Source organism: Mercenaria mercenaria, chromosome 1 (assembly GCF_021730395.1).
Source record: "Mercenaria mercenaria strain notata chromosome 1, MADL_Memer_1, whole genome shotgun sequence".
NCBI classification, from domain to species: domain Eukaryota; kingdom Metazoa; phylum Mollusca; class Bivalvia; order Venerida; family Veneridae; genus Mercenaria; species Mercenaria mercenaria.
In genome coordinates, this window is record NC_069361.1 from 64,984,066 (window position 1) to 65,008,631 (window position 24,566).

At 36.1% G+C, this 24,566-nt stretch overlaps 1 protein-coding gene across 4 annotated transcripts in view; it reads left to right on the plus strand.

The window, feature by feature from the left end:
• Positions 1-299: 299 nt before the first annotated feature.
• The window catches only part of LOC123535621 (tetratricopeptide repeat protein 13-like), a 66,326-nt gene continuing 42,059 nt past the window's right edge, over positions 300-24,566 (plus strand). For all 4 annotated transcript variants that reach the window (XM_053549640.1, XM_053549651.1, XM_045318347.2 and 1 more), the window contains exons 1-6: positions 300-609; positions 13,437-13,537; positions 14,299-14,374; positions 16,064-16,200; positions 17,753-17,845; positions 18,575-18,691. In XM_053549640.1, the coding sequence (XP_053405615.1) occupies positions 333-609; positions 13,437-13,537; positions 14,299-14,374; positions 16,064-16,200; positions 17,753-17,845; positions 18,575-18,691 (801 nt within the window). In that variant the 5' untranslated portion in view covers positions 300-332. The remainder of the gene's footprint in view (positions 610-13,436; positions 13,538-14,298; positions 14,375-16,063; positions 16,201-17,752; positions 17,846-18,574; positions 18,692-24,566) is intronic.

Consider the following 24,566-nt stretch of genomic DNA (forward strand, 5'->3'; position numbering starts at 1 on the left):
TTGAAAAATCGAAGTTTAATCAAATTCTACATTGTAGGAAAAAAAATCGATCCAAACGTGCAGAACTACTTTGTTTTTAACATGTTTTTAACCATTCTCCTTCTTGCTTTTTAGTACTTCTTTTTTACTCGTTTAACATTCTTGCTAGTTGACGCGCAAAGTCTAGGTCCCCAGCAGGGGTTTGACTATATGGAAGATAGATAGATAAATAGACAGATAACATAAAATTTATCGCCAGTTCGGGCCTCTCTATTATCCCCCTTTGCCAAGGGAAGTTATCGGGCATAAAATCTTCAGTCGTGGAGTTACAAAACGGTTATACAGACGATGACATGGCGCGGGTCAAATACTTCATAACTTCTTTGATACTTTTAAACTATGCATTTACATTTACCACACAGGTAGAACTTATGTGTGAGGTTGCAAATGTAAAGGTAGAAAGTGAAGATGGCAGGACGCAGACATTTGAGATGAAAAGGCTTGAATCTGTAAAGGGGGAGGCCTGCTCTCTATGTGCCTTCCCCGCTGTCAACAATGCCCCCGAGTTGTCGGCATTGAAGTCTCAGTTGACACTTTATATATCTGACAAGGAACTATCCCCTGTTTGCGGTAAGAACTTGTTTACTCAAACTCCATAACAAGGAGGGAGTACTGATAGTGGTAAATAATGCCATAATAAATTATATGGAAGTAAATTTTTATATATCTTGCCTTTTATGCCTGTTTCTCGTCGATTCGAGCTTTCTCATCGATTCGAGCCCTTGTATTTTGGTAAAAATCATGCTCAAGTAGTATGTTCTTCCATCAGAAACTTGTGTCATTTACATTTTAAAATGCCTTGGGAAATATTAGTCATGAAACCACTGGGAAATTGAGCAAATACCTCTTTTAATATTTTACATCAAAAATTGCTTATTTCAAAAGGAAAATACACAGTGGGCAATATTGTGACCCAAAATTCCAAATTAAAAGCATCCTGAGCATATTTTGACTGTTGTAACAAGTGAAAAAAAAGTCAATCTTTATAGAAATTTGCTTTATGGAAATAGACTGTGCAAACATTAACACTTATTGACCTACCAAACAAAGGGCTCGAATCGATGAGAAAGGTTTAAAATGATGTGGAGTTTGACCTCCTTCAGTCTTTTGCAAAAAAGTTCATATAAAAGATGAGTAACATTGTAATTCTTATTGTCCATTGTTAAATGCAAATATTTTTGTACCTAAAAACAAAAAATATTTAATTGAACAGGTTTACAAAAATATGCACAACCCTAAAAGATTTAAGAGGCTCGAATCAAGGAGAAAACAGCATATAGACCGCCCCTTTGCAAGGTTAGAGAGATTCAGTTTTCCTGAGTCCCTAAAGGTCATTTTCTTGAGTTGAGATAATCAGATTGAGGAAGATTTAAGCTTCTCCTGTTGTGATATTTCTTGGAGAAGTAAAATGAAAGTATGCCATTTGTTTATCAATGAATGTAGGAAGTGGCGATAGTTCTGGTAACTGGACCTTTAGACCTTGGAATCTAGAGCTCTGGTAATCAACATTTATATACAGTATTACCGGTGTATATGGTATATACTTAGTCCAACTAATTTGACGTGGTTGTAGGAAATATTGATAATTTTTTCATATGGGCAATATTCCCACTCGCGTCAAACACAGGTCTTGAAATACCAAAATAATGGAAGCAATTTCCACTGAAATATTCATCGCTGCTGATGCTTTACATGCTAAAGGTGTAAATGCCGATTATTTCACGAATTGGCCATAAATTCAAATAAAACTTGCATGTATCAAAAGATGATTTAATTCCTCATTGATTAATGTAAAAATTATGAAATAATATCAAAAATTTCGATTTTTCTGGTGTTTAAACATACGTATATACTGTACACGATTAACGTTTACCGTGTCATCATGCAATATGCGCAGGCGATAAAACTAATAACTTTAAATGACTGTGTACTGTGATTTATCTTGATGTTTAGATTGCCCATCACAAATATAAATCTGAACGTCGAATTATTTTGACTAGGTTTATGCTGGAAAAGATATGATTAGTTGTCATAAAGCTGCTGTTATTACGTGTATTTTCTTTATTTTTTTTTATAAATAGCCTCAGGGCTAGAGACATATTGCATATAAAAGTGTAATTTAGTTTTTGTTAGTCGCCTTCACTCAATCTCTAACACGCTTTTAACAACTCTAACACAAAGCCTAAAATACTAAAGAAAAGAATGTTTATTATTTTAATCCTTCAGTCCTGAGAAAAAGCTAAGTTTGTTAAAAGCCTCCAATATAGCAAACAAATTGTTAATTTTACTATTAATTAATTTTATTTTACAGGTGTTTTTTATCGGCCGTTCTTATAGCCCTTATTCGGCTATATTCCCAGTGCCAAAAAGTATGTATTTTTCCCAAAATGAATGCAAAGATTCCCATTCTATATTCTGAAAAAAAAATTCATCATAATTGGACAAATATTGACCAAATTATGGACAATTTTGTAATGGAAGTATGTTAAAGAGGTTGTACAATATGAAACAAGTGTATGAAAATGTGCTTACTACTGTTTGCAGATCAAATTGCCCTTTCGTCTTTTCTTAAATCGATAAACTTGTACCTTTACAGCGATGCTGGAGCTATTTTTGGATCTCGTCTATACAGGTAACTCCGCCTTTCCGATACGAGTAAAAATTACTGAATGAACTTGTTTACATAGACGGCGTTTAACTGGATTGTAACAGGTGTACTAGAACTAATCTTCATTTAAAATTTAAATGAATCTTGCCATAATGCAAACTACATTTAGGTAGCGTGGATATGAAAAAAGACACCCTCTTGTACATTACAGGCCTTTTTCTGCCTAAATTTCAGTACCTTTTGCTGCATATTTTTAAATAATGTACCTCGTGTTTATTTTTTTAACAATAATTATAAAACTTGACTGACTCGAGTTGTTGGATTCGCTCATCGTTGATTGAAGGGCATATATTCGATTCCCGGAACCGACCATGCTTCCTTAATTGAAAAAAAAGTCGGCAATTTCTTACGGAATATGTGAGTCTTAGTCTAACTAATTTGACGCGATCCTAGGAAACAGTTACGAGTAGTTTTCTCCACTAGAAAGAAATTGTCATTGCCAGATTTGGGTTTAAATGCTGATATTGTTGCGAATATAAGATAAATTCAAATAAAACTGACATGTATCAAAAGGTAGTCCAAATAATTTTACTCAAGAGTTGAATATCGTTATATTTTTGACTGGTTGATAACAACTATCTATTTACGTCCGATACATTTCCATACACAGGTTTATTTTTAGGTTACACGCCACGCCTATGTCATCCACATTTTTTTTATTTACTCCATGTACTTACTATTCGCATTATGGTTAACAATTTCGTTTTTACTGTATGTTTTCTAAATTGATGGCATTTTCTTCTTATTAAAGATTTTTCTATTCTGTTTTTGCCTTTTCTAGCCGAAAGTCCAATTTTATTTTTCGCATTGATTTCAATTTATTTACTTATAAGACATAATAGCTATTTGCGATCGCGCTGTATAAAATTTTACCGGTAAATTTATGAAAAATCGGCCGTTTTTATGTAATTTTGATTAGTTTAAAGTTTGTATCTTAATGAAAATGCCCTAATATTCTAGCTACATCTATCTTTTATCAACGTTGAAAGTTTGAAGCAAATCTGTTGGATATTAAAAGCTCCACACGCGTTTCCTGTGTACGGGACACCTAAATTTAGCGGTATTATTCTTATCTAAAATTTACCTGGTTACCTGTTTTCGGTTGCCTGTCGTCGTCTGCTTGTTTATTGTACGTTTTCACTACTGGATTTTCCTATGGTGACTTCTTTCTTATATCCATTACTCTGCTTTGTATGTTGTTTATGCCACCGTAGGTCCCTAACATCTATTCACAAATGCTTGCCTAACTTTACTGTAAATGATATTTTCTTCCTATGTTTACTATTTGATTTCTTATAGTTGTTTTATTACCTTTGTTTCAGTTCTATGTAAAACATGTTAAAGTTGTTTCAAATTTTGGTTAAAACTAGCTAAAATATGATAAAATTAAATAAAATCAGCATTGGGTGTGCAAGCGATAAAACCAATAAGGACTGCGATTTATCCTCAATTATTTTGGTTCTTTTAGAGTGACCTTCACAAATATAAAACAAACTAAACGTCGAATTATTTTGACTTATGTGAGTCTATAACTGGTTCTTTCCATGAACGAAGACAAGGCTTATCAACTGCCTGTATGTTAATAACTGATATGGTGTTTAAACGACTTCAAATAAATAGTAGATAAATTAACATAGTTTTACACGTAAACCCCACCAAAAAATAAAATTTAAAAAAAAATCAAATAAATCAGTTTTTAGCTCGACTATTCGAAGAATAGTCTAGCTATTCTACTCACCCTGGCGTCGGCGTCGGCGTCACACCTTGGTTAAGTTTTTGCATGCAAGTACATACAGCCATCAATGAAAGGCATTTAGCTTTGAAACTTATTTCTTCTTTTTCTAGGTCAATTACCAACCTCTCTGGGTCAAGTCCCATAACTCTGACGTGTATTTTGAGCAAATTATGCCCCCTTTTGGACTTAGAAAATTTTGGTTAAAGTTTTACATGCAAGTTACTATCTCCAAAACTAATGCAGATATTGATTTGAAACTTCACATGTGTCTTCGGGGTTATAAAACTAGTTGATAGCAGCAAGTGCCATAACTCTGACTTCCATTTTGGCCAAATTATGCCCCCTTTTGGACTTAGAAAATTCTGGTTAAAGTTTTGCGTGCAAGTACATACAACTATTTCTAAAAGGCATATAGATTTAAAACTTATTTTTTCTTTTTCTAGATCAATTACCAACCTCACTGGGTCAAGTCCCATAACTCTGACATGTTTTTTGAGCAAATTATGCCCCCTTTTAGACTTAGAAAATTTTGGTTAAAGTTTTACATGCAAGTTACTATCTCCAAAACTAATGCAGATATTGATTTGAAACTTCACATGTGTCTTCGGGGTTATAAAACTAGTTGATAGCAGCAAGTGCCATAACTCTGACTTTCATTTTGGCCAAATTATGCCCCCTTTTAGACTTAGAAAATTCTGGTTAAAGTTTTGTGTGCAAGTACATACAACTATTTCTAAAAGGCATATAGATTTAAAACTTATTTTTTCTTTTTCTTGATCAATTACCAACCTCACTGGGTCAAGTCCCATAACTCTGACATGTTTTTTGAGCAAATTATGCCCCCTTTTAGACTTAGAAAATTTTGGTTAAAGTTTTACATGCAAGTTATTATCTCCAAAACTAATGCAGATATTGATTTGAAACTTCACATGTGTCTTCGGGGTTATAAAACTAGTTGATAGGATCAAGTCCCATAACTCTGACCTTCATTTTGGCCAAATTATGCCCCCTTTTGGACTTAGCAAATTCTGGTTAAAGTTTTGCGTGCAAGTACATACAGTTATTACTAAAAGGCATATAGATTTGAAACTTATTTTTTCTTTTTCTAGATCAATTACTAACCTCACTGGATCAAGTTCCATAACTCTGGCATGTATTTTGGGCAAATTATGCCCCCTTTTGGACTTTGAAAATTCTGGTTAAAGTTTTACATGCAAGTTTCTATCTCCAAAACTAATGCAGATATTGAATTGAAACTTCTCATGTGCCTTCAGGGTTATAAATGTAGTTGATAGCAGCAAGTCCCATAACTGATATGCATTTTGGTCAAATTATTCCCCCTTTTGAACTTAAAACTCTTTTGATATTTAACTTTTTTGGGTAATATTTTCCTGCTTCTGGGTCAATATTTCGAATAGTCGAGCTTGGCTGTCTTACGGACAGCTCTTGTTATGGATATAACAATTACATTTTCTACAAGTGTTGCGGAGCTTGAAGGTTCAATGATCAATGATACCTTTCTATAAAACCATGTACTGGTTCAAGTCGTAAATTCGGCCAGGTCGTAAATATTCGGCCACTCACTTTAAAGCTTTTTTTCGAGTCAGATGCTTGAGAACGCATCTGTGTCATCACAAGCACTTGCGTTAGCAACAAAGTCGGCAAAAAACAACAAGTTGAGGTTAGTAGAAAAAAAGTTGTCCTTCCCTAAAGTTGTGTACTCTAAATAGCAAATATTTTGTCTCGCGGGTTGAGTGACGTCATTGCACGGGCTCGTTTATGCTGAGGTCCGGCAAAGGGTAATTCAAATCTAAACTTTATATCACAAAAAGAACATGCGCTAACTAGCATAAAACGCGTTAAAACCAAGAAAATGGATATATTGTCTCGCAACGTCATTGAATTTCCATGTCTACGTTGTTTTTCACGTTGGCGTCATTTCATTTTGAATTATACGTTTTGGGGCCGTAATACGTTTATGCTTTGCCACGGAACCCGCATATATAAAAAGGTGTTATAATAGCACGTAAGCGAGAGATTCTCTTTACTCTCCTGTTGAAACACACCCGAAAAGTGACAAGAACAGCAGTTTTATGCTAGAATGTGTGATAAACAGTGACGTAAAAATTAAACTACGTCATGCTGGTGTGAGAAGGATGACAGGCTCTTTATAATCTCTGTTGGCAAATATTTCCCACAAGGTATGCTATTGAAAATTGATTGCAGTTTGTTGAAAAAAGAACAATTTTGGCTGTAGCATAGATTTATTTCCAAGAAAATGTTGAAAATACAACCAATCTTATGTTTAAAAAGTGGCCGAATATTTACAACCTCTAGAAGGTAAAATGTGGAGGCAAAACCTGTCTGTTATTTTAAGCGCGGTTGTATTGTTTACCATACTATAAACGGCCGTTAATGATAACAATCAATGTTGCTTGTATCAAAGCAAATATGGTAGAAATTTTGTACAAATCATTTGTAAAAGGAAAGAAATATTTATGAAAAACCGCAGAAAGTGGCCGAATTTACGACTCGAACCAGTATACTTTTGCATGGTTAGAAATTTCGTCGATAATAATTGTCATAAAAAACAAAAAACACTGTTTTCATGTGAACGTAGTTGAAATATTCTATATTCTACTTTTGAAACAATATATCTATTATCTCCTTATTCATTGCACTTTACAATGTATGCAAGTACGGCGATACTTCAAAGATAGAGTCAGAGCGCGCGCTTTGTGTGACGTCAAGATAAAGAAAAAAGTTTCACCACAAAGTGAATGAATGAGGCGGGGTTAACCTGTCAGCATTGCTCCAAAAATAGCTTCAGCTTCACAGTTTTTGTGACGTAAAAGAGTAACTCTATCGATTTCAAAAAGGAGGAAAGGGCAATTTGATCTGCAAACAGTAGTAAACACATCCTTACTATAGGACTAAATATTTCCCAGTTTGGATGATTTTGCATCAAAATTCCCAATTTTAGGGGTATAGGCTATGTTCCCAAACTAGCTAAAAAAAGCCCTGTTTTAGTAATAACAAACACCTGCGAGCATGGAGTTACAATTTGTACCTTTAAGACTACATTTAAAATACATGTTAGCTTCTAAAACAACATTAATTTAATGTGAAATAGTCTTAAGACACACAGTACACGTTTCTTGCCATCAAAAGAAGCGTGGTCATACGATGATAATTATTTTACCGATGAATAATTGCTTTCGCATACAAAATGGCACATTGAGAAAGCGCAACTTCCGGTAAACGAGATCTCATTCCGTTACCACGGGATGTTTACGAGATTTGCTCTATATGCCTTTCAAGTTGCTGATTTATTTATTTTTATAGCAGTGTGCGACATTAACGGTAGCCCGATCGCCAATGGCTACGAAAATTCGGCTCGGGCGACAGAAAATCGGCAGACCGTAGCCCGTCGGGCTATGAAAAATTCTGAGGAATAAATTTACCAAAAAGATCATTGCAAACATTGGAGCAAAATAGTTGCTTTGGAGCTTCAAACTTCGCTCAAATCCAATCTCAAAGCGAATTCAAGTCGCCCGAATTTTTTTTGGGATGCGCACCCGCTAATCTTTTGACAATTTTCACCATGTCATAATGTGCGTTGAATACACATACACACTCGCCGATAGCATAATTTAAGCTCCGCCTACTTCAGGTACTTGTGAGATTTTCCCGAGAAGTGTGAAAGCAAATCAAATTATCGGTTTCACCAGAGGCAATTGTAATAGGCCAATCAGCGCCGTGGTTACGTCTTTGACACTTGGCATTTAATTGTCAACACGTGCGAGTCGTTTTCTAAAGAATTGTCAATTACATATGCGATTAATTGGAATTATAGACACAATTATTTGGTATCCATGGTAAAAGAACGACATGTAAAGTATTAACTTCGTAAAACTAACTTTGATGGATGAATTGATTTGAATACCGGTATGTATTTCTAGGTTTGACACAGTTTACTTTCAGTTTTATTCGAATGAGAAACTGTTCACACAAGTGGTGACTTGCTATAAATGTGTATGGTAAAATGATGTAATTAAGAAAATGAGTGGTCATTGAATCAATTCACAGCGTCGAGGTAGAGATATAAAAATTAATGGAGTCTTCCAACTTCTCCCTAAATATTACTAGAATGAATGTCTTGTTCATTCTTGAGCGAAAAATTAGTGGGGCTACGAAAAATTCTGTCGGGCTACAAAAAATTGCAAGTCTGTAGCCCCTTTGGCTACGGTGTTAAAAAGTTAATGTCGCACACTGTTATAGCTCTTTGTTTTGACAGATAAATTATTTTAGTCCCCACTCTTTAATACCATTTTCAGTATTCATATTGATTACTAGACCGTTTTGTATTGGATCCTTAGACAGTACTGTATGGGTTGTCTAGAGGTCCGGTAGTTGTGACCTTCACATACTAAATTTTGATTCTATCGGAAACGTGAAAGGGTCATCACACTCTAATAATAGTTATGTTTTATTACATTAAAGATACAGAAAGAATATGTTTAATTTGTATTTCTTTTATGCATATACTAAGTGGATACCATCCGTCTGCACTTATAAGACTATTTGCCTATAGGACAAGACCCTAACTGATCCCCGCCCCCCACCCGGCATCTACTGATGCGAGAGGCATATATTGATTGTCCGTCCATCCGTTCGTCTTCTAAACTCCTTGAAGGATTTTCATGAAACTTGGGTCAAATGATCACCTCATCAAGACGATGTGCAGAACCCATAGGTCAGCCTTGTCGGCTCAAGGTCAAGTTCACAACTTAAGGTCAAAGGTTTGAGCCTTCCATTTTGTGTCCGCTGTATATCTCCTAAACCCCTTGAAGGAATTTTATAAAACTTGGGTCAAATGATCACCTCATCAAGACAATGTGCAGAACCTATGAGTCAGCCATGCCGGCTCAAGGTCAAGGTCACAACTGAAGGTCAAAGGTTTGAGCCTTCCATTTCGTGTCCGCTCTATATCTCCTAAACCCCTTGAAGGAATTTTATAAAACTTGGTTAAAATGATTACCTCATCAAAACGATGTGCAGAAATTATGAGTCAACCATGCCAGCTCAAGGTCAAGGTCACAACTACCGGTAAGGGTCAAAAGTTTGAGCCTTCTGTTCTGTGTCCACTCTGTATCTCCTAAACCCCTTGAAGGATTTTCATCAAACTTGGGTCAAATGATCACCTCATCAAGAACTGATGAGTCAGCCATGTCAACTCAAGGTCAAGGTCACAACTGAAGGTCAAAGGTTTCAGCTCTGTATCTCCTAAACCCCTTGAAGGATTTTCATGAAACTTGGGTCAAATGATCAACTCATCAAGACGTTGTGCAGAATTCATGAGTCAGCCATGTCAGTTCAAGGTCAAGGTCACAGCTAAAATCAAAGGTTTACCCTTTCACTATCCATAGCAGTGGCCGGGGATTTAGCTGACTTTCAGACTGCCTTGTTAACTTAAGATTTTTGGTTAAAGGTTTAAATAAAGTCAAATATCTCTGTTACTATCAAAGCTATTGGCTTGAAACTTAAAATAGTTATTTACTATCAAAGTCTACACCAGGAGAAATAATCCCTATAACTCTGGTTTGAATTTTGACAGAATTATGCCCCTTTTTAACTTAGAATATTTGGTTAAAGTTTTTGATAAAGTCGAATATCTCTGTTATTATCAAAGCTATTGACTTGAAACTTAAAATACTTATTTGCCATCAAAGTCTACACCAGGAGAAACAATCCCCATTACTCTGATTTGAATTTTGACACAATTATGACTAGGGGTGGGTATTGCCACGAAAATTGGTATTGCGATATATTGCAATATTGTATGTGGATATTGTAATATACTGCGATATATTGTACCAGTTATTTAATGAACAAAACGTGACAAATCATACTGTTTTTTTTTTTTTTTTTTTTTTCAAATTTATTCAATTAAAAATGAGTAAAATGACTAGTATCAACAACACGAGTGTTTGCTCAATCTTCTCAATAAATAAAAATACCAGAAAACAAAAAAATATAAGTTTCGACTAGATTACTGAATATTCAAAAGCGAAAGTAGACTGCGTCGAAATATTATTTAGTTTATTGTGCGGCACTACATTCGGTTTACGGATACAATCATATAACACAGGTTGCTCAATTCACCGATTATAAACGAGGAAAGTGGTATAGCTGTTGTATGAATAAAACATTCTAGTTGATAGAAAAATTACTAATGAGTCGCTGACAAATACGAAATTATATTTATCTAAATTTTCTTATTGGTTTTATTATGTGGAATTGGATCCGTAAAATAGCTGTAAACCAGTCTGCTACCAGCACCGGCAATGAAAGGAGAAAAATGAAAACAAAGTTGAATCGTGCTGGCAAGAAAAGGATTTTTTTTGTGAATCTTCTTGGTTTATGTTAGTGTTACTTAATGTTATAAAATAACCGGTTTTCGAAAATCATATCACAATATCGTATCGTCGGAAAAAACATTGCAATAACCGGTCTACTGCGGTATATCGCCCACCCCTCTTAACTTAGAATGTTTTGTTAAAGTTTTGATAAAAGTCAAATGACTCTGTTACTATAAAAGCTTTTGACTTGAAACTTAAAATAGTTATTTACTATCAAAGTCTGCACCAGGAGAAATGATTCCCATTACTCTGATTTGAATTTTGACAGAGTTATGTCCCTTTTTAACTTGGAATATTTTTTACTGGCAAAGCTCTAATTCAGAGTCAAGCACTGAGAACAGTTGAGTGCGCTGTCTTACAGACAGCTCTTGTTCTGTATCTAAGAACTATGCTATTTCTATTACAGTGATTAAACGAGTTACGATGACTGACTGATAGACAGACGACAAATATAAATTTAAAGTAAAACATTAATACCCAAAGAGACAGGTGGACTGATGAAAGACATTTTATTTGTGCTGACGAAAGAAATTTTAGTGGGGCAAGTGAGTGTTCAATATGAGTGAGTTGGTTATACGTGCTACCAGGGCTTTTTCTGGCTAATTTGGGAACATAGCCTATACCCCTAAAATTGGGAATTTTGACGTGTAAATGTTCCAAATTGGGAAATATTTAGTCCCATAGGATATAGTAAGGATGTGTTTAAGCACTTTCTCATACACTTGTTCCACATTGTAGAACCTCTTTAACATACTTCCATTACAAAATTGTCCATAATTTGGTCATTTTTTGTGTGCAATTTTGATGAATTTTTTTTTCAGAATGTAGATTGGGAATTTTTGCGCTCATTTTGGGAAAAATACATACTTTTTATACGCCTGTTTGAAAAACGGGACGTATTATGGGAACGCCCCTGGCGGGCGGATGGGCGGTTGGGCGGGCGGCGTCCACAGACCTTGTCCGGAGCATATCTTCTACATGCATGGAGGGATTTTGATGAAACTTGGCACAGTTGTTCACCATCATGAGACGGAGTGTCATGCGCAAGAACCAGGTCCCTAGGTCTAAGGTCAAGGTCACACTTAGATGTCAAAGGTCAAATTCAAGAATGACTTTGTCCGGAGCATATCTTCTTCATGTATGGAGGGATTTTGATGAAAGTTGGCACAATTGTTCATCATCATGAGACGGAGTGTTAGGCGCAAAAACCAGGTCCCTAGGTCTAAGGTCAAGGTCACACTTAGAGGTCAAAGGATACAAGAATGAAAAATTCAAGAATGACTTTGTCCGGAGCATATCTTCTTCATGCATGGAATGATTTTGATGTAGCTTGGCATAATGAGAGGGAGTGTCATGCGCAAGAACCAGGTTCCTAGGTCTAAGGTCAAGGTCACACTTAGAGGTCAAAGGATACAAGAATGAAAACTTTGTCCGGAGCATATCTTCTTCATGCATGAAAGGACTTTGATGTAGCTTGGCAAAATTGTTCACCATCATGAGACGGAGTGTCATGCGCAAGAACCAGGTCCCTAGGGGTAAGGTCAAGGTCACACTTAGAGGTCAAAGGAAACAAGAATGAAAACTTTGTCCGGAGCATTTCTTCTTCATGCATTGAGGGATTTTGATACAACTTGGCACAAATGTTCACAAGCATGAGACGGAGTGTCATGCGCAAGAACCAGGTCCCTCGGTCTAAGGTCAAGGTCACACTTAAAGGTCAAAGGTCGGATACAAGAATGACTTTGTCCGGAGCATTTCTTCTTCATGCATGGAGGGATTTTGATGTAACTTGGCACAATTGTACACCATCATGAGACGGAGTGTCATGCACTGGTCCCTTCGTTTGAATTACTTCCCTTTGCTGTTACTATAAATAGCTTATATTGTAACTTTTTCATTACAAGTTGTAGGGAAAAATCGAGACCACTTTTCTGTAGTACAACATGCATGTTACATCCAATTCTGAGGTTTATTTTGAGCTATCTCTATCTGGTGAGGATTTTTGTGTGGACTTGTAATTTTTTTTTTTTTCGATTTTTTTTTTTTTTCTCTTTAAAGATTAACTTCCCTTAGTTGTTACTATAAATAACTAACATTGTAACTTTTTTATAATTGACCGTAGGGAAAAAACAAGACCACTTTTCTGTGGTACAACATTGATGTTACTTTCAAATTTTGGGTGTATTTTAAGGTATCTCTACCTGGTAAGGATTTTTTTTGTGGACTTAGAAAAATAAAAGAATTACAATAATCTCTAAAAAAAACAACATTGTAAACAACTAGAAAATTAAAATTCCATTTGCAAATACAGGTGCTAGTGTAAACAAATTTGCTGTGACGGGCGTATATTGTGACATTCTGCACCCTTGTTGGTATTGGGAATATAGCCAAATAACGGCTATAAAAACGGCCAAAAAAAACCCTGGCTACTAGCCCTACTTGGCAAGTTTTACACTTCAGTAAGTTATAAAACTTTTTTTACAATCAACCTAAAATAAATTAGTTTTAACTAAACCTAATTTCTTTATATCATATGTAATAAACCAACAGCCTTTTGCATTTTTGTCTTCAGATCCAGCAAGAGACGATTTACCACTGGGTCTCTGTTCATTCCATTCAGATTTGAGCACTTGCCAGAAAAATGAGCTGGATAATTGTTACCAAATGTCAGAGGTAAGGGACAGAAGTTATCACATATCATTGGTAATGGAATAAAGTTACCATGTATCAGAGGTAAGAGACAAAATTTACCATTAAAAATGAGAGGACAGAACTTACTTTATATAAGAGGAAAGGGACTGAAGAATTTATCAAATATGAGAGGTAAAAAGACAGATATGGCTTGTGTATCAGAGGTAAGGGACAATTACCTTGGAGGATACTTCTTGAACCTTCAAATGTCTCAAGGTATGGGTTTTTTTTTACCAGGCCAGGCCTGTGATTTGGGGAAAAATAGTTCAGTATTAAATTTTGGTAAAGAGGAATAAAAAATCTGATATAAAGTGTATTTTTAGGAGAAACTGCATGATTTAAAAGAAATTTTCTCGGGGGGGGGGGGGGGGGGGGGGATTATGAAGGAAAAGAAGCCCTAGGGTAAGAAGACATGGCAAGACCACGACTTGAACCCAGTGCCCTTACACTTTAAATAGCATTCCTTTATACTGATGACTGAATAACCAGGCCACTTACATATAATCTGAAATTTGTAATGAAGTTCTATACCATTACATATTTCACTTCACCTTGCTAACTGAATAGGGAATGCTTTGGCAACCAGTAAAGAGCTAGAAAATGGCAAGTGAAAAAATTGAATATTTTCACACTAAAATTACATTGTGTTATTTGCATAACCCCAGAGTTACAGTCTGGTAGTGTATACCACAGTTACATGATATTGATTGTTCAAAAATTATCTTTAGCAAATTTTGTTTCAGAATTTTGGTGAAGATTTGGTTCAAAGAAAACTACTGCCTTTTGCTACAGGAGATGAAGAAATTGACAAAATTTTAGGTATATATTTTTTTAAATACAAGGGAAACGTTCTGTAATAGACAGCAGTTTGAAAATGTTACATTTATGTTTCCTTAACCTTTAGCCTGCTGTCGGCACGTTATTCTGACTTTGCGAGCAGTGCAGACCAAGATCAGGCTGATAATGGTCTGCACTGTTTGCTATTTGGTCAGTAAATTTTTGTTAACACCCCTTCGAATGATAAATGGTTCTGCCAAATTGGACCAGTCTATTTTAAAAATTTAGCAGGCTAAAGGTTAACATCAGTCAATAAATTCAAATGTGCTGTACATGTAATACTAACATTAGTTGTTTAGAATAATGCATTGTGGTATTGTCCAAAGCTTTAAAGAGAAATCATAGAAACACCCTGTGTTGAAATAGGTGACACAAACATTAACAGACAAATTGCCTCAAACAAATTGCTTGTTTGCATACAGTGTAATGTAAACAACAGCTACATATATATCTCATTGAAAATTTTATTTTAATATTTCAAGACTTTGTTTGCCTTTTTAAAATTTGTCATTGTTTGGATACTCTTGTTAAAAACATGATTGTAGTAACTGTGAATATAAGTTATTGATTTTGCCTGTGTTTTGACGGGTTTTATAGTTGGAGGGACATATTCGGGTAATCCATTATTAAAGATTTGAAAAAATACTGACAGTAAAAATATCAAAAGTAGTAATAAAAATGTATAAAGTAACCTTTGTCAACCAAAAAAATGTCTGACATTGGTTTGTTCGTTTTGGGTTTTATGCAGTTTTCAACAGTATTTCAGTTATGTAATGGCAGGCAGTGAACCTAACCGGTGTTCCTGGATTCTGTACTAGTGCAAGTTATTGCCAACATTCCCATATGAATCAGAGGTGGAGCACAAATGATTTCAGACACTATGTCTTTTGTCACAGAGAACATACACCTTGCCCGAGGATCAAACTTGCGACCCACATGATCCGTAGATTTGCGCTCTACCTGTTGAGCTAAGCTTTTGGGCTAAAATGTCTGACATTTGTACCTAAATATGATGTGTCAGGATAAATTTTATAATTAGACTCCTTACATTGATTGCTCTGTGTTAATGATTTTCTTTCCCAACCAAATAAGGAATGGATCGAGGCAACAGCTGCGGAAAAATCCTGAGATGAATAAAATTCGGGAAAAATTACTGTTTAAATATAAAGTTTATATGAGATATTGAATATGATTATTCTGTACAGTGAAGAAAGCTTTTGTTACAGATCTGTATTTTACTATTTAAAGTGCGCCTTTGCATTTGTACTTTTGTTATGCCCCAACTTTAAAAGAAAGGAGATACATTGTTTTGCACATGTTTGTCTGCCAGTTGGTTAACACCCAGGTTTCCAATCAGTATCTAGAGAATGTATTTGCCAGCAGTGGTCAAATAACGTAGGAGGATTGCCTGCAGTCAGTAGATGACTCCTTGTTGGAGGTCAGTAGGTCAACTGTCAAGATCACAGTGACATATAGGTGGGAAATGTTTTCTGATTACTGGAGAATGTTTTAACCTACAACTTCTGCACTGGAAATTACATGCCCAGTTACTTCAGATGTGTCATCATATCAACATGTGTTGAAATGATGTTTGTCTTAAAGATATTCAGTTTGATAGAAAATAGAATTTTTGTGCATAATGCTTGCAATGATTATTATTATCTTTTTCAGGATTAGGACTTGTGTTACTGAACTCTGGAAATATAGATGCAGCTATAGATACATATGATAACCTGATCAGTAACAGGCCAAACACGTTAGCTGCCTACTTTATGAGAGGGGTGGCGTATTCAAGGAAAGGTTTAAAGGTACCAGTGCTATATATTATTAGCATATCTTACAATAATTATTGTGTTTTTCTGTCGGCAATGTACAAATGTCATTTTTGTACCCCCCGACAACAAAGTTGTAAAAGGGGGTATACTGGTTTCAGGTTGTCTGTCTGTCCGTCTGTCCGTAGACGTAATCTTGTGCGCACCATCTCTCCTTATCCCCTTGACAGAATTTAATGAAACTTCACACAAGTGATCAGTACCAACAGTAGTCGTGCATGGGGTATGTTAGGTTCTTTTAGAAAAAAAATTTGCAGAGTTATGGGACTTTGTTTTTTTGTTACTATACTATATACATAGACACAATCTTGTGCGCACCATCTCTCCTCATCCCTTTGACACAATTTAATACTTCACACAAGTGATCAGTACCAACAGTAGTTGTGCATGGGGTATGTTAGGTTCTTTTAGAAAAAAAATTTGCAGAGTTATGGGACTTTGTTTTTTTGTTACTATACTATATACATAGCCACAATCTTGTGCGCACCATCTCTCCTCATCCCCTTGACACAATTTAATGAAACTTCACACAAGTGATCAGTAACAACAGTAGTTGTGCATGGGAATGTTAGGTTCTTTCAGAAAAAAAAATTGCAGAATTATGGGACTTTGTTTTTTTGTTACTATACTATATACATAGACACAATCTTGTGCGCACCGTCTCTCCTCATCCCCTTGACACAATTTAATGAAACTTCACACAAGTGATCAGTAACAACATTAGTTGTGCATGGGGCATGTTAGGTTATTTCAGCGACAAAAATTGCAGAGTTATGGGACTTTGTTTCTTGTTAACATACTATGTACATACAGTCTGCATATGCAATCTTGTGCGTGCCTAATCTACCAAACCCTTTCACACAATTTAATGAAACTTCACACAAGTGATCAGTACCAATCCTAGTTGTGCATGGTGCATGTTACATTCTTTTAGATAAATATTCTGCATAGTTATGGGACTTTGTTTTTTGTTACTATACTGTATACATACAGTCTATATACTTACAGTCCACATAATTATGCAATCTTGTGTGCGTCAAATTGCAATGTACTGTGTCAATGCATGCGGGGGGTATATTCATCACCTTTAGTGATAGCTCTAGTTAATTCAGTCTTGAGATTGAAATCAGTTTGTATTAGAATTTATTTGTTGTTCTCATCGATGAGAAGTTTGACAAAGTGACCTTTCAAACTCCTTTATAGTAAATTTAGCTACAAAACGGGGAAACCAGCTATTAAGTAGGTGGTTTCAGCAGGGTAAGGTTTCAGGCCGAGGATCTGTAAAATGATATAGTGTTTAATGGTTTGTTATTTATAAGTGACTGTATTTAATGGGAAATTATATTTGAGGTGAAAACAAGTCTCGAGATGAAATTTACTTTTTTTTCTGAACAAACCTTTAAAGAAAAACCTATGCTAAATTCATCAATAGTATAATTTATTTACATTGTATACCTTTAGTGTGCATGTTTACTACCTTGGTGATTTCTTGCATTGAAACTAAATTTTCTTTTCTATTGAAATACAGGACCAGAATAATGCTTACAGAGCTATAGATGATTTCAGGGAAACATTGGAAAGAGATAGTAAATTTATACAGGCTTATGAAAGAAGGGCAGAGGTAAATTGTGGATTTTCTTGTTTTGTATTGCTATATGAATATTGGAATAGTCTCCTTTAGTTCCAAGTAAAATATGAATAGGTTAGGCACAAGTTGGAAGTTTGATATTATTCTTTTTGAAGCCAATAGTTTGTATGTGTGTGTGTGGCTATTCTGTTGTTTGTTAAGTTGTGAGTTTGCTAACTTAAGTTGAACAGTGGAGTCACATGTACCTGCAGTTGGTGAAGAAAGTTTAATTTTGCATTACCTTCATGCATTAATGATAGATTGTCCAACTGCTGTTTTTGTCTTGTGTAATAAAGTTATCCAGTTGAATTTTATTGCCATGACTGGTAGTGATACAACTGTGACAGTGGTAATCTCATGATTTCTGGCTGTCTGCTCGATTGCAAGAATACTTGCATACTTGCAGTAGATTTATTTGAAGTTTTATCTGTCTCTTTCCTTGATAGAGTGAAGATATTTTTCTAAAAGATTTCCATTTTGAATGAACTTGAAAAATATTCTGAAAGTAAATGGTAATAATTAATGCGTACAGTGACGCTACATTTTATCAGCGGTTTAATGGTTCAGCATGTAATTTAGTGTTCATTTATTTTCAGAATTAAAGAAAAAGACAACAATACATGATTTTCATTTCTTTCTGACTGAAGAATAAACTATATTTGTGCCTTGTGTTGTTCATATTTGACAATGACTCAATGGAGTTTATGATTTGAAATATTTCAGGCGAACATAGCATTACAACAGTATTCAAAGGCAATTAATGATCTGACAAAAGTTTTAGAGCTTAAAACAAGCAGTAAAATACAGTTTGCCAGAGGAGTTGTCTACCTTCTTTTACAGGTTTGTATTTGTATGTCTATATTTTATGTCCCAGGAGGGAGGCATATAGGAATCTCATTTACCGTCTATAGTTAGTTCGTCCATCAGAAACACTTGATGTGATTCTAATGAAACTCTTTACAAATGTTTAACACTATGAGGTGTGTCACATGCAAGAGTAAAGATCAAGGTCACATACAAGAGTCCAGTCTGTATTGATCAAGGTTTCAGGCAAGTCGGGTCTGTACGGAACCTGGTCATAGGCAAGAGGCAGGTTTGTATCGATCGAGTCAGGTCTTTACCGATCAGGGTCACATGCAAGTCAGTTCAGCACCGAATAAGGTCACAGGCAAGAGCCAGGTCTTTACTGATCAAGATCACAGGCAAGAGTCGGGTCAGTATTGACTGATCAAGGTCACAGGCAAGAGTCAGGTTGGTATTGAACAATGTCATAGGCAAGTCAGGTCTATACATATCAAGGTCCAATGTAAGAGTCGGGTCTGGATTCATATTTGGGTGGCGCTTAGATCTGCCCTTGTACATATGTTTGTCTGCATATACAGTGGGATAGTTATGTTGCAGGAATAATAGGTCAAAGTATTTCTATCTATTCCACAAAAATTTGATGTGGCTAAAAGAACAATAAAGAAAGTAAGGAGTAGTCACATAACTGCAGTACTGTTAGAATGTCCATCTGGTTGTTTGTCTGTCCAGATCTGTGCTCTGCATATCTTTTCAAAAAGTTTTTGACCTAGAGTCATCAAACGTCATATGAGCCGTGCCATGAAAAAACCAACATAGTGGCTTTGCGACTAGCATGGATCCAGACCAGCCTGCGCATCCACGCAGTCTGGTCAGGATCCATGCTGTTCGCTAACAGTATCTCTAATTCCAATAGGCTTTGAAAGCGAACAGCATGGATCCTGACCAGACTGCGCAGATGCGCAGGCTGGTCTGGATCCATGCTGGTCGCAAAGCCACTATTCTTGGTTTTCTCATGGCACGGCTCAATTATTATTGTTACTCAGTGTGTGAAATTGTGCACCTCGGGTTTTATTTGGGATTTCACTAATTAAGAGTTATGGCGGTTTACTTAGTTAAAAACATACATAAAGTTTATTTATTTTGTTGGGTTTAACGTCGCACCGACACAGTTTTAGGTCATATGGCGACTTTCCAGCTTTAATGGTGGAGGAAGACCCCAGGTGCCCCTCCGTGCACTATTCATACATAAAGGGCTTGAAAGTTTTTTTTTGCGCAAATCTCAAAAAGTATTTTACATGGTGTTATAAAATCATAAAGGAATATTATTGTACCCCCCGACAACTAAAGTTGTAAGGGAGGGTATACTGGTTTCAGGTTGTCTGTCCGTAGACGCAATCTTGTGCGCACCATCTCTCCTTATCCCCTTGACAGAATTTAATGAAACTTCACACAAGTGATCAGTACCAACAGTAGTTGTGCATGGGGCATGTTAGGTTCTTTTAGAAAAAAAATTTGCAGAGTTATGGGACTTTGTTTTTTTGTTACTATACTATATACATAGACACAATCATGTGCGCACCATCTCTCCTCATCCCCTTGACACAATTTAATGAAACTTCACACAAGTGATCAGTACCAACAGTAGTTGTGCATGGGGCATGTTAGGTTCTTTTAGAAAAAAAATTTGCAGAGTTATGGGACTTTGTTTTTTTGTAACTATACTATATACATAGACACAATCTTGTGCGCACCATCTCTCCTCATCCCCTTGCACACAATTTAATGAAACTTCACACAAGTGATCAGTAACAACAGTAGTTGTGCATGGGGCATGTTAGGTTCTTTCAGCGACAAAAATTTCAGAGTTATGGGACTTTGTTTCTTGTTAACATACTATGTACATACAGTCTGCATATGCAATCTTGTGGGCGCCTAATCTACCAAACCCTTGCACACAATTTAATGAAACTTCACACAAGTGATCAGTACCAACCCTAGTTGTGCATGGTGCATGTTACATTCTTTTAGATAAATATTCTGCATAGTTATGGGACTTTGTTTTTTGTTACTATACTGTATACATACAGTCTATATACATACAGTCCACATAATTATGCAATCTTGTTTGCGTCAAATTGCAATGTACTGTGTCAGTGCATGCGGGGGGTACATTCATCACCTTTAGTGATAGCTCTAGTTTGTTATGTGAAATTGTGCACCTGGGGTTTTATTTGAGATTTAATCTCATTGCCCACCCCCACCCCTGAAAAAAATTAGCTCATTCAGTTTCTTTTATTAGCTCACCTGTCACATAGTGACAAGGTGAGCTTTTGTGATCACGCAGCGTCCGTCGTCCGTGCGTGCGTCCGTCTGTCCGTCCGTAAACTTTTGCTTGTGACCACTCTAGAGGTCACATTTTTTGTGGGATCTTTATGAAAGTTGGTCAGAATGTTCATCTTGATGATATCTAGGTCAAGTTCGAAACTGGGTTACGTGCCATCAAAAACTAAGTCAGTAGGTCTAAAAATAGAAAAACCTTGTGACCACTCTAGAGGCCATATATTTCACAAGATCTTCATGAAAAATGGTCAGAATGTTCACCTTGATGATATCTAGGTCAAGTTCGAAACTGGGTCACGTGCCGCCAAAAACTAGGTCAGTAGGTCTAAAAATAGAAAAACCTTGTGACCTCCCTAGAGGCCATATATTTCAAAAGATCTTCATGAAAATTGGTCAGAACGTTCACCTTGATGATATCTAGGTCAAGTTCGAAAGTGGGTCACGTGCGGTCAAAAACTAGGTCAGTAGGTCAAATAATAGAAAAAGCTTGTGACCTCTCTAAAGGCCATATTTTTCATGGGATCTGTATGAAAGTTGGTCTGAATGTTCATCTTGATGATATCTAGGTCAAATTCGAAAGTGGGTCACGTCCCTTCAAAAACTAGGTCAGTAGGTCTAAAAATAGAAAAACCTTGTGACCTCTCTAGAGGCCATATATTTCATGAGATCTTCATGAAAATTGGTCAGAATGTTCACCTTGATGATATCTAGGTCAAGTTCGAAAGTGGGTCACGTGCCGTCAAAAACTAGGTCAGTAGGTCAAATAATAGAAAAACCTTGTGACCTCTCTAGAGGCCATATTTTTCATGGGATCTGTATGAAAGTTGGTCTGAATGTTCATCTTGATGATATCTAGGTCAAGTTCGAAAGTGGGTCACGTGCCATCAAAAACTAGATCAGTAGGTCAAATAATAGAAAAACCTTGTGACCTCTCTAAAGGCCGTATTTTTCATGGGATCTGTATGAAAGTTGGTCTGAATGTTCATCTTGATGATATCTAGGTCAAGTTCGAAACAGGGTCATGTGCGGTAAAAAACTAGGTCAGAAGGTCTAAAATTTGAAAAACCTTGTGACCTCTCTAGAGGCCATACTTGTGAATGGATCTCCATAAAAATTGGTCAGAATGTTCATCTTGATGATATCTAGGGCAAGTTCGAAAGTGGGTCACGTGCCTTCAAAAAGTAGGTCAGTAGGTCAAATAATGAAAAAAACGTTGTGACCTCTCTAGAGGCCATATTTTTCATGGGATCTGTATGAAAGTTGGTCTGAATGTTTATCTTGATGATATATAGGTCAAGTTTGAAACTGGGTCAACTGCGATCAAAAACTAGGTCAGTAGGTCTTGAAATAGAAAAACCTTGTGACCTCTTTAGAGACCATACCCTTGAATGGATCTTCATGAAAATTGGTCAGAATGTTCACCTTGATGATATCTAGGTCAAGTTTGAAACAGGGTCATGTGCCATAAAAAACTAGGTCAGTAGGTCAAATAATAAAAAAACCTTGTGACCTCTCTAGAGGCCATACTTTTCATGGGATCTGTATGAAAGTTGGTCTGAATGTTCATCTTGATGATATCTAGGTCAAGTTTGAAACTGGGTCAACTGTGGTCAAAAACTAGGTCAGTAGGTCTAAAATTATTAAAATCTTTTGACCTCTCTAGAGGCCATATTTTTCAATGGATCTTCATGAAAATTGATCTGAATGTTCACCTTGATGATATCTAGGTCAGTTTCGAAACTGTGTCATGTGCGGTCAAAAACTAGGCCAGTAGGTATAAAAATAGAAAAACCTTGTGACCTCTCTAGAGACCATATTTTTCCTGAGATCTTCATGAAAATTAGTGAGAATGTTCACCTTGATGATATCTAGGTAAAGTTCAAAACAGGGTCACGTACCTTTGAAAACTAGGTCAATAGGTCAAATAATAGAAAAACCTTGTGACCTCTCTAGAGACCATATTTTTCAATGGCTTTTCATGAAAATTGGTCAGAATTTTTATTTTGATAATATCTAGGTCAAGTTCAAAACTGGGTCACATGAGCTCAAAAACTAGGTCACTATGTCAAATAATAGAAAAAACGATGTCATACTCAAAACTAGGTCATGTGGGAAGAGGTGAGCGATTCAGGACCATCATGGTCCTCTTGTTTTTTGTTTCTTGATGATGTTTTGTAGCATGCACCCCACTTAAAAATTTGTACCCTCCAACTCGGAGTAACATGAAAATTTACGTAGTATCTGGTGTTTTTCTTGAAAGATTGTAGGGGCTTTCCCGTCATAACTAGAACCATAAATATGTTTGAAATATATCATTACTGAAAAATTACATTGGGATGGGGTCTACTGTGCTTACAAGGAGCAACACTGGCATGTTTTAAAACATTTTTAGCTCACCTGTCACAAAGTGACAAGGTGAGCTTTTGTGATCGCGTGGCGTCCGTCGTCCGTGCGTGCGTGCGTCCGTGCGTGCGTAAACTTTTGCTTGTGACCACTCTAGAGGTCACATTTTTCATGGGATCTTTATGAAAATTGGTCAGAATGTTCATCTTGATGATATCTAGGTCAAGTTCGAAACTGGGTCACGTGCGGTCAAAAACTAGGTCAGTAGGTCTAAAAATAGAAAAACCTTGTGACCTCTCTAGAGGCCATATTTTTCTTGATATCTTCATGAAAATTGGTCAGAATGTTCACCTTGATGATATCTAGGTCAAGTTCGAAACTGGGTCACGTGGGTTCAAAAACTAGGTCAGTAGGTCTAAAAATAGAAAAACCTTGTGACCTCTCTAGAGGCCATATTTCTCAATGGATCTTCATGAAAATTGGTCAGAATGTTCACCTTGATGATATCTAGGTCAAGTTTGAAACTGGGTCACGTGGGGTCAAAAACTAGGTCAGTAGGTCTAAAAATAGAAAAACCTTGTGACCTCTCTATAGGCCATATTTCTCAATGGATCTTCATGAAAATTGGTCAGAATGTCCACCTTGATGATATCTAGGTCAGATTTGAAACTGGGTCACGTGGGGTCAAAAACTAGGTCAGTAGGTCTGAAAATAGAAAAACTTTGTGACCTCTCTAGAGGCCATATTTTTCATGTGATCTTTATGAAAATTAGTCAGAATGTTCACCTTGATGATATCTAAGTCAAGTTCAAAACTGGGTCACGTGCGTCAATAACTAGGTCGGTAGATCTAAAAATAGAAAAACCTTGTGACCTCTCTAGAGGCCATATTTTTCAAGAGATCTTTATGAAAATTGATCAGAATGTTCATCTTGATGATATCTAGGTCAAGTTCGAAACTGGGTCACGTGGGGTCAAAAACTAGGTCAGTAGGTCTAAAAATAGAAAAACCTTGTGATGTCTCTAGAGGCCATATTTCTCAATGGATCTTCATGAAAATTGGTGAGAGTGTTCAGCTTGATGATATCTAGGTCAAGTTCATAACTGGGTCGTGTGCAATCAAAAACTAGGTCAGTAGGTCGAAAAATAGAAAAACCTTGTGACCTCTCTAGAGGCCATATTTTTCATGAGATCTTCATGAAAATTGGTGAGAATGTTCACTTGATGAT